This window comes from Argopecten irradians, chromosome 6 (assembly GCF_041381155.1).
Source record: "Argopecten irradians isolate NY chromosome 6, Ai_NY, whole genome shotgun sequence".
Taxonomy (NCBI): Eukaryota; Metazoa; Mollusca; class Bivalvia; order Pectinida; family Pectinidae; genus Argopecten; species Argopecten irradians.
This window is the reverse complement of record NC_091139.1, coordinates 3,504,388-3,516,233: the sequence shown is the minus strand read 5'-3', so window position 1 is coordinate 3,516,233 and position 11,846 is coordinate 3,504,388. Positions and strand designations below refer to the sequence as shown.

At 35.8% G+C, this 11,846-nt stretch overlaps 1 protein-coding gene across 1 annotated transcript; it reads left to right on the top strand.

Moving 5' to 3' along the window:
* The first annotated feature begins 1,219 nt into the window (after positions 1-1,219).
* On the top strand, positions 1,220-10,612 carry LOC138324738 (uncharacterized). The gene is made up of 12 exons (XM_069269849.1): positions 1,220-1,320; positions 2,350-2,382; positions 2,736-3,190; positions 3,465-3,848; positions 4,096-4,506; positions 4,761-4,867; positions 5,189-5,526; positions 5,847-6,696; positions 6,989-7,010; positions 7,616-7,948; positions 8,257-8,532; positions 8,897-10,612. Coding segments are annotated over exons 2-12 (3,204 nt in total). The 5' UTR covers positions 1,220-1,320; positions 2,350-2,380; the 3' UTR covers positions 8,923-10,612.
* The last annotated feature ends 1,234 nt before the right edge of the window (positions 10,613-11,846 follow it).

Genomic DNA, 11,846 nt, shown 5'->3' with positions numbered 1-11,846 from the left:
AACTTTTGTGAGAATCCGCTATAAAATTAAAAATAGTAACGTCAATGCTTAATTGACCTATAGCATATATATATATAGAAAAATGTCTATAAAATCAAACGCTTGTGATACCACCATCATGTGACCATGCAGGGGCGTAGGAAGCGGGGTGGGGGGGGCAAACATGTCTTTTTGTCCCCCCCCCCCCATCCACCCATTTTCGCCGACTGAAAAGTTCTAGAAATGCATATTTGAAAGAAAAAAGGGTCCTCCTGCTCATTTTTCATACTTCATTCTAAAAAAATTGCACTGCGCGGGGCATTTCCTAAAATGTTAAAGCACATATAATGTCAAACATTTAATAGTAGAATCTCAATACACATGAACTACACTAAAAATGTCCATGAAGGGATTCTACGTACTACATTTGTGTTTCAAAAAATGTCTCTTAAAAGACTACTTTGTTTATATGTCTTAGCAAGACAATTAATTCATTATTATTTTGAGTTACAAAACAATGTGCCGATGGTATGAAGCCGGTATCAGGTATGTTCAGATCGAGCAGGGTTGCACAATGATATGACAACACAACTATCACAATTATCATTTCTAAATGCAGCTTACTTTAAGTCGAAAAATTACCATGGTAAGAACGCTTTAAATTCATCAAAATGCATCGTAAAACTCATCTTAGCCATTCTAAATCGTAATATTTTTTCCCGGGGGAGACTCCCCCCCCCCCCCCCAACACCAAAATCTCGCGCCTTCGGGCGCTCGCAAAATCATCAAAATACATAGTAAAACTCATCTCAGCCATTCTAAATCGTAATATTCATCATTAATTTAAAAATCTTCGTAAAAAACGTAATTACTATTTTTTCCACTACAAAACTCAATAGTTTTTTTCCAATATATCGATATTTATGGTCTCTATAACTGTTAAAATGTCACCAACAAATCCTTCTAAAAGTAAGTTGAAGTATTATTATAAAGATTACAAACACAGGCGTTCGTGGTCTTTTCTTTTGGCAAAGGAGTTTGGCGTTTTGTCAATAATATATAGTATACATATATAAAAAAATACCCCTATATATTATATATATAGTATATAGGGGTATCTTTTATATATGTATGCTGTACTATATATATTAACAGAACGTCAAACTCCTGTGCTTTTGGGTCCACATCCGTCATGTTATCGCAGGTACCCGTCTTTATACGGGTGTTTCGGATTCCGAGTTGCCTCCCCTGTCGTATAGATTTTATCGATTGGACAATGCATGCAATAACATGAATAATGTAGATTGGACAGAATGGACTGGTTAGGCTGACCATATGTTGGTAAGTTTATTTACATTACTATTGGCTGGGTGCAGAGTGTAATACTGGTACTAGTTATGTAATTACGGTCATATTGATGTATCATCCATGTATACTACATGAAGTTATTATTTCTATAACATTCCTGCTTTCATTCTTATATATAAACAATGGCTTGCGACATATCAGAGATCCATGATATGTCTATCTATATCTGTTCCTATATTGTTAGGTTGACATGGAGTAAGATCGCAATATGCAAACAAAAACTTTTAATCTGATCGTGTCAAATTATTTACAGAATATACGAGGAATCTACCTATAAGTAGTAAGAGGTTTTCTTTGGTGTAGGGGGACGGTAACGTTATTAAAAATTCTCTACCGTTTATGCAACAGAGAGTAATACCACCTTCCTTAAAATAAAACTACCCCTGTATTGATTCAATATTTGATGCATGCTAATAGCGAATAAAATCGATCCATACATAACGGTTTTTGAAAATCAGGTAACACTATACACATATGAAGTCTTTAAGATTTTCGGTGTATCGCACACAAGTACACGGATATAGTTTACTAGATCTATATTACTTGTGGTATGTCAACAGTTGGTAGATTTAAATACCTATATGTGTATGTCTGGTCCTGCCTGAGTGAGTATTACCTCAGACAGGTATATGTGTCTTTGTATAAGCACCAGTTATATGTGGTACCCGGTATTCACGGGTAGCTTTAATTTACCATAAATACTTTTATTTGTAGGCACCTAATGACAGAACATGTCAACAGGTTTCGTCTTTCTCAGAGATCTTATTTATTTGTCGATGAAAAGACTTTTATATTCAAATTGACATGCCTATGCATACACTATATAAGTAAAGTAAAATAATAAAGGGATTTGGAAATAAATCAGCATTTTTCAAGAAGGATACACAACAAGAATTTGAATTGTAATTAAGAGAAAAAAAGCCAAAAATCCCAATTAATCAAAATGCTGGTTTAGAATGATTGTATTGTATTATCATTCAGTATCTTTTGTTTTTGTTTTAGATTCAAAGATAACCTCAACGCCATCTTTAACATGTGAGTGCTTTTGAAACACAGCCTATATTGAATATATCCAAGTCGCGACATATCCAAACGGCGTGTATTCGGTCGTTCTATTGTCTGTATACCATGTCTTTATTGTTCATCGACTCAAGACTGAATAAAATAAATATAGATTATACCAAAAGTACGATAGAATTACACAATAATTCGGACTAGACGTAAAAGTAACTTCCGGCAGTAATACGATAAACAAATACGGCTGGACTACAATTTTGCTTATTTAAGTCCAAATACTGACTCTGTAACGTTTTTGACCATGGAAGGCATGTGTCTGCTCTCAATAAATTCTCTTCTAAATTTTCAAATTTCATTTTCTTTCCATTTAGGGCCAATGAAAATTATGCAAGCTCCCTTCTGACGTACCAAGAACTATGGGATGCTGTCCGGTTCCGTGATATGACGAAAATAGACACATGGGTCAGTGAAGGTCGTGACCTGTACGATGACCGCCAGATGACCATCTATCACATTGCATCACAGTGCGGGAGCGTCGACTTTATAGAGGAGCTTGTCCGGAGACATCCGTCCACCACGCACCTGATCACGCGCGGCAGTAAAGATGGTGCCGTGACCAGTCTCCATTGGTGCTGTTGTGTGACCGCCAATGAGAAGGACGACAGTAGCTATAGTGTAGGCATCCTGGACGCTCTCTGTAGGGCCGCCGGCCCGGGGGTCGCGCTCTACGGTACAGGGAATGAAGATGTGATAACATGGACGGATTGGGCAAACGATGACGAAAAGCTGAAGGAATATATCACATGGCGAAGAAATAATACTACTGGTGCGTTATTTACAATAATTGACACCATTTTAATCTCATTGAGACATAGTAGAAATATTAAATTGTTTCGTTGCATTTAGATACTTTATTTTGTATCGTTCCACAAAGAATTTACAGCGTACTTTTTTGAAACAGCGATACAATAGACCTACATGTCAGCATCTGCCTACTCCTCTTCGCCTTTGCTAGCAAATATGAGCTTCCAAAATCACGAAATGATCCTTTAGTTCTGTAACTCAATCATTGTGTTTTACCAAATTACATTTTTGTGCAGGTCTGCCTCCAGAGATCAGACGACTGGACAACAGGTCGATCCACCAGTACATACAGACATTCGGTAACATGGGCAGTAAGTCTGTCGAGAGATACAAAGAGGCCATCCAGGGCCAAACAGAAACTTCCTACTGTATACGACTGGTCTTCCTGGGACACGAAGGTGTTGGTAAGACAACACTTATGTTACGGATGACTGACCAAGATCTAAGTAAACTAAAACCCACCAATCAGCTCGATGTCCTCCTCAATCTGCTGATCATTGACCGTATCACCAAGCAACGAAGACTGCTGCAGCCAGGGATGGAACAGGAAGTTACCCGCCAGAGGCTCAAAGATGTCATTGCAGACTCGTTTCTCACAGAAGACTCATCAAAGACAGAAAGTATGAAGTGTTCTAATTATTCAGTTTTATTACTTTTCTGTGCTGTATTTTTTTATTATACTTTAAAAACTGCTTTGTAACACGATGACATTTCAATGTTATATACTTTATTCCTGGATCATGTTTTATGACATTAGTGGACTATCTCTTCATTTTCTTAAAATGAAATAGATGAAAATACAATGTCCATTTTGTATTGTGTAATACATGCATATACACTTTTACTATACATTTTTACACATTGCAGCACCGAATGACGCTACAGAAGCTACCAAGTCACAAGACAGCCCACTGAGTGTCCTTATACCCGACCAGAGTACCGCCACCACCGCCAACAGAAGTGCGAGATCCGTCCCTTTGACACCAGTCACTCCTTCAGATGTCAACTTTTCTCTAGCCTCGCCTGTAACACCGGGTGGAATAGTCCTAACCATGCCACCTACACCCACCGCAGCTGTTCACACAGAAGCCGCTGTTGTCATGACAACCGGACCAACTGAAGATTTTGGACAACGAGGACACAAAGCTTACGTCAGTGTCTTTGACTTTGGCGGGGAAATGATGTTTTCTTCTTTCCAGCACATTTTTTTAAACACGAATGCTGTAATACTTCTCTGCTTCAGTCTTCACGATTGCTTCCATAACGACGCCATTTTAGGTAAGCATAATAGTCCAAAGCTGCTGATTAAATCTAAAATAAGGAAATTGATTCGTGGCTTCGAAATAAATCTTTGTCTTTCAATTCATGAACACGAGTAAAAAGGTTGATGTATAACGCAGCATACAATGAACTTTCAATCAATGTCTGTAAAGCAAGGCATCCTGCGACTCCAGGTTATAGGGTTCCGGTAGCAAATCACTCTTCATTTGACCGAATTAACACAGATATTAGTTTTACATTAATGATTGCAGAACGAGTGTATTTCTGGCTGAAGTACCTATCTACTTTTTCTGATGCCAACACCAGATACCAACCTCCAGTGATCCTTGTAGGAACCCACCTCGACCTAGTGGAGGAGGTTAGGACCATTTCTAAATGTCTTCTTCATTTTGAAGGTTACGGTTGATAAATTTTCGGTCACAGTTACAAAACAATGTTAAAATATTTCACATTGTTTTCACAACTAGTTTCTGGATTTACATAGTTTGGTCCTTGATAATGCACATTTCTCAGTCGATTGAAAACGTTTTCATTTGATGGTGTTATAACTTATACCGATTAATAAAATTGAATTCGAAAGTTTAAACAATTCAAAATAGGTGGCAAGATACCAGAGGTAAACGAAATGTATTTTAATATTTATAATGTATTAATCTCATTTCTTAAACTGTGTCTTCAGAGTCAAAGAACATCCATAAGACAAGTGGTCCGAAGAAAAATCAAGAGTGATCCCAAAGTTGCTCGAGCTTTTGACCGACACGTTGTAGAGTTTGTGGTCGTTGATAACACGATTGGTGCGCTGTCAACGTACGATAGACTCTGGAACCTTGTGATGGAGGCTGCCGCTTACCAATCACAATGGGGCCAGCTTCTTCCCGCCTCGTGGATCACGCTCGAACGTGACCTGATGCTTCTTAAAGGTCAAGGGATAAAAGTCATAACTTTAAAAGAGGTCGAGGTCAGAGCTAAAAACCTTGTGGTGCCATTGGATGAACGTGATGTTCTTGCAATGCTCGAGTAAGTAGTGTGATATTTGTATTATAATGTTTTATACAGTTTTTACAGTTAAGGAAAGGAAGATATGATTTTTTTAAATAATCATTCATGGGAATATAACTGTTATTGATACGTCAATAATATTTAAAGTCTTGAAGTTATATTGGTTTCATTAAGTCAGTTTTCTTTTTAGTCATTGTTCGGTCGGTATTTGAATAAATGACACCCTGTCAATTTCGTGGAGGCTTAGCGTTTCCTATGTCATTTTGTAATTATTTGTTTTCGCTGTTTACCCTTTCATTTAAGATTTTAACTAACAAAGCTTTTCATTATTCTTCAAGATATCTTCATGTAATACGAAGCATTTTAAGTTTCCAACTGGAGAATCCGGAATCCCGGATAGTGTTGGATCCCCAGTGGCTGATCAAGGCGTTCAGACTGATTGTCACTACTGTGAAGTTCCGACAGGAAGGATGGGATCCAGTCCTCATCGCGGAATATGACAGTACCAGGAGACTGACCATACCGTTCGTCGATATGGTATGGACAAAGGGCAGTGTGGACGGATTCATGGAATTCAGAGACACCATCTTGTTTTATCTTGACCGTCTAGAGTTGATAGTGAAGCCGCTACCAAAAGAGGATGAATCGTCAGTGGATTACTATATTGTGCCGTGCTTACTAGATGATCCAAGCCCGGATCAAATCAGACCATTATTGGAACAGAACGGAACAATCAAGTCCTCAACGCTTTGTTTCGAGTTCCGTGGTCGCTTCATTCCTCCTGCATTGTACAACAAAATTTTAGCTTCTTGCATACATCGTTTCGAGGTGATGCGAATGTCTGACCAGGAGGACAAACTGTATCTACAGCAAGGACTGGCTTGTTTTGCTGTTACTGCTCGTCTGAACATGGTTATTCATTGTAAAGACTCCCAAATGAAGATAACACTATTTTCTAATGTCATAAAAAAGATAGAAGAGGGAGATGGATACATGGTTCGAATAATTTTGGAGACTATCGTCCAAGGCACAATGAAGCTATCCCAACAAGGCCACCTTACGTTTGATTACTATATGAGTAAGGACTTCCAGGTAAAAAATTCCGAGAATATGATTAAGGTGATGATCACAAAATCCAAGTCTCGATTTTCTTCAGAGACGGCTGTTTGGTTCACAGAACGGAAAAAGGTAAGGGATCGTTTGAAATGAATGTAAAATTTCTTGGCGTTGTTACTTCAACTTAGGCTATTTTACATGTTTCATATTAATAATGCTATTGATATTGTTTTCATTTTTGTTTAGAAAACGCTGTGTGTCACGACAGACATAAGTGAAAATCAGGAGTCAGAGGCAAATTAGTAGCTTTTGGCGAAATGCAATCATAAAGTTGTTAGCCTTTCCTTCAAAGAAAAGTGTAAATATATAGCATACCAACAACTTTTTATCTTTATCAATTTTATACTTATTTTTCTGTTAACAGGTCGCAAAGCCTTCCTTATCAGGTATGGGATATCTTTCTTGCCTTGTTATCAAATCTTTGTTTACTGTATATCAACTTATTTAGCGGAGACTTATTTTCGTGTTTTTCTGTCGTATGACCTCTTCATGACGACCCTTATTTCGCTATTTAGACTTCTCTGGTTCTACTTTACTGGTATTTGAACCATTTTCGCGAAGATTTATTTTTGCGATGTCGTATCGTCCGCAAAATACATGAAGATAAATCGCAAGCAAATATAAGTTGGTATAAAGTAAAAAAATTCTGTCACATACGTCCGTCTTTTCAGTAGTAAATATAGCAGTATGATGAATGTATTTATGTAAGGGGGGAATGATTAACAAATAAGTTGATTTTTATCATTAAATGATATCAGAATTTTACGAATAAAATACCAAACATACATGTAAATCCATTGCAAAATTTAGTTTTCACAAAGTACAGGCTGTAAAGTTGTTTATTCATACTGCACTTTGTCCTATTTTATGGTCATTTTTCTTAAATCGTTACAAGAAATGTAAATGAGGTAATATATAATTACTGGTGATTAATTGGTCCTCTTTTTCTAATTCCAACGTTAGAATAACAATTAATCTATTATTTTTCCAGTTCCGCAAGCAGAGCGTGCTCTTCTCAGAAGATGTCCTTTGCCGAGGGAGATCATTAGAATTGCCAAGTATGTCGGAAATACGTATACCTTGTTCTTTGGTATGCTGGGTATGAATGAGGTCAGAGTTCAACAGCTGCGAGAACAATTTGAGACTGGACAGCGACTTGACTTTCTTTCTGTGATTGCCAGGATAACATTCGCATGGAAAGACGAATTTGGAGACAAAGCAAACTTTATGCAAGTAAAAAATGCGTTTGAGTTTTGTGGACTTGACTTAACCGGAATGTTTGAAGAAATAGAGCAGCTTAAAACTGAGATAATATCTCCTAAAGGTATACATTTTGTTTTAAAAAGATTGAGTTTATTGAGTCATAGACAAAAACGGCAGAACATTCTTTAGACAAATTAACAGAAAGACATTCTTCATATAACTCGAATTTCTAACCAATAGAAATTAGTGCAACATATGAAATCAAATTATTAAGGTATATTATGATTTTCATTTTTCGTTTTTACAAAATTGATATAGGTTAAAAGGAAATTAACTATTCTTTTTCTTATCCCTACCGAGAATAAGCATAGCTCAGTTTCGAAGAAAGATTTTGATAGAAATACCTCAAAATCTTGTTTTCTGTTTCAGATCTGGAAATTCCTGTCCGTGTTCTTCATTCATGTCCAGTTGAAGATGAATTGTCGAGTATCTCAATGATCATTCTAAAGGGATATTTCATTGTCTTTGTGGAATTAAATGTAACCATAGACACAATAGAATTGGCCGAAATGGATAACAATAAGGCTATGGATTTAATACGATATCTTCTGGAATATTGGATGGAAACATTGGGCGATGAAGCTACAATTTTGAAACTTTATTTTGCTCTGAAGGAATGTAAAAGAAACTACACTAAACTTATTGGTAAGTTGTCAGGTTAAAAATACTACTTCTTTCTTTTAAAATCACAAAGCAAATCTACATACTTTGTTCATATTTTTCTATAAAACAATGTATACATTTACTTAACAATGTCTCAAGCAATCTTTTAGACATGGATATTGCCATGATATAAATATTTCGATTAACCATCCAAATATTTTTTTTATTTCATTTTAAACTGCAGTAGTCCACACACAACCTGTATCAATGTAGCATAAGAACTTATATTTGGCTGTAAATTTATCATTACATGTAGTTTATTGAAAGGTTTTTCAAAATGCCAAGAAATTCACCATTCAACTCGATATTGTGCAAGTAATGTTGTGATTCTATATTTCATTTGCAGATTTGATGAAAAAAAGAATACTTTGAAAAAGAAAGGAAAATATCCATACCCCTGTCGAATTATAGAGGGATCGCTTTCTACAATGTGTGATTTCATTGACTAAAAGAGAATAAGTGAATAACTTTTCCTCGATATTCCTGTCAGGTTTGTCGCGTTCAATGCTGCAAGTAGGCTTCTCTGCAGACTTATATTTTGTTCTGCCTGTGCTCTGTTCAAAGTCATATCTTATTTCATTAGTCTGGCTTTGATCGTTTTACCAAAAAGCTGTTTTGTTATGTCAAAATGCTGACTATTGACTCCATTTTGAAATGAATTATTCAAGACCTGTACATATCCAATTAACATGGGAAGATGGTGTGATAACACCATATAGCCGATTATTTTCGCAATTTCTAGGGATTGGTGTGATTATGAAAATTTCATCCATGACATATTTAGAAATAAACTTACACAAATCGTGAAAATACATAGCCGCTAAAATTCCATTATCTTACTTGTACTTTAAATCGCGTAAATAACCGGTTATACGTTAGTAGCTTTAACTTACGAGGTACTTTACTGTACTAGTATATACTAGATAAAGTAAGGATACATAGTCATTGTTTTGTTATTCTGAGGAAAGTCTAAATAAGGTTGTGAAATAAATAAAAATTGGAGCAAATTCAACGATATCACAATTTTTAATGTCAATTAATGAGAAATAAACTTTGGTAAGGGTTCACATACTCGGCGATAGGAAACACTATAACAAACAACTGGAATTACGAAAATAATACATATACATGTAACATTTACTTCGACAATGGACATACAGACACAAACTGGGACTACGAAAATATCACATTCGCCATTTAATTGAAATATACATCTACCACTATTTACTTAACACGTTATGTAAATTATCGAACATGATACAATATCACCCAATAGAAAATTATAGTAATAAACAGTGACAAAATGATTGATGCCGCTTCTGATATCACAATTTTTATGTTTGGCTTTCTGAACTTCCGTCGCACTCGAGACAAAACATATTTGGCTTCCTGAACTTTAGTCGCACTCGAGGAAAACTTTGTTTGGCCTTTTGAAATTGCGCCTCATTCAAATATATAGCTCTCGTATTTGAACAAGGTTTTTGTGTTATTGTGAAAATCTGCATAATAGTGCTCAGAATTTCTGATGTTGGACACTAACATTCCCGTTGTCATCCAATTATTTGAGATTGTAAGTACTCCGCATCATCAAGTCGAAATAGGCATCGCTGTCAATGGAAGCGCTAACTCCGGCGTAATACGAAGTGAATTCACGCCTTGTTATCTGTAAAACAAAAATTGCATATATGTCAAATTATAAAAACAAACAATTGGGTGTTTGATTTCTAGAGTGTACAACAATAAAAAAAGAAACAGTCCATCTGTACATTTTTGTCACTAACGATTCAATATAGATCTTACTATCCACTATTGAATGTCATGCCTCGATGGAACTCTGGTTAGGTCACACCAATTATTATCAGCTGCTGATGGTGCACAAAGTAGACAACAAAGTTCAACACAAAAAGAAACCCAAAGAAGAAAATAAACATTAACCAAACAATCAAAGAAGATCTAAAAAAAAACTTTTTAAAAATATATAGTATTATACTTTTATTGTTTCTGTACCGATATGAAAGTGGTGATTGGTGGTCGTAGGGCACCAGGTGTTCCTAATGCAATAGCATTTTCAACACCTGTCACTCAAATCTTGATCATAAATGGGCCAGATCACGACCCTAAATGAGAACACAATCTTTCTTCATTAATGTCATCTGCCGAACCCATGTGTTGGTATATATAGGAGGTCAACGTCGATTCGTTCATTCTAGACTGAATTTTTATTATCAGACTATGCCTGTTCATGCACGTGTATGTTGTTCATTTTGAGGACAAGCATTAGGATTTCTCGTGAAATCAATTAATATCTCCATAGAAAAAAGAGAAGTAATAGAAATATGTCAGGTAAATATCACATCGTTATAATCGTTAAATTTCAATTAAATAAAATCTTATGTCGACCGTATAAAAAGTTTAGACTTTATAACACTTGAATAAATAAGATTAAGTTTCAAATCTAAAAAAATATAAAAAGAAAACGATTTTCCCCAAAATGTCTCTAAGTTTAGCACTATGATGTAGAGCTTTTAATATCATTTAGTCGTATAACCACAAAACTATAGTAAGTGGAGATTTTTAAACAATTTACCCACTTACTCAAAACGATTCCATGTAAAATGAGACGTCACTTCCTTTCACATCCTTTACACTCTATGGGTTACTATCACTCTCGTTATATCTACCCTTGTACTGATAGAATGAAAGGTATTTCAGACAAAATGCCAATTACAAGTCAAGAGAGCATTCTTTGCAAATTACAAAGGAGCGACGCCTAGATTTAAAGCCAATTTGGTCCCTGATGATGAACACCAAAGTACATTATCTCATACATAAGTTGTCGCATAAAGAGCCTTCAGGTTTACTATCGCATAGTCCAGTAGTGGATATGACAACAGTGATACAGATAGTAACCCCTGAAATATCAAGGATGTACTATTGAAGATTATACATTATTCTAAGCATCTAAAGGACCTCTCCTCGATATCATTTACAATATGAAACGTAAAATAAACTTGTGATATAGGTGAATAAGACAGAAAATAAAAGATACTTACACTAACTGTCAGTGAACAACTCCACAACCTTCCCCACATCATGCGGTGACTGCTCCAATACAATGATGGTTTTAAATGTGAAATAACGAAATCAAAAGTGAGAAATGAACATTTACTGCATGCTGTGAATAAGGTATCATTACAATACTCCTTCTGACAAGGATCTTCTAAAGCCATGTCGTGAACTCGTCCATTCTAGGACCTACTACAGTGTAACCTGTCTAAACCGGATGGCATAAATCG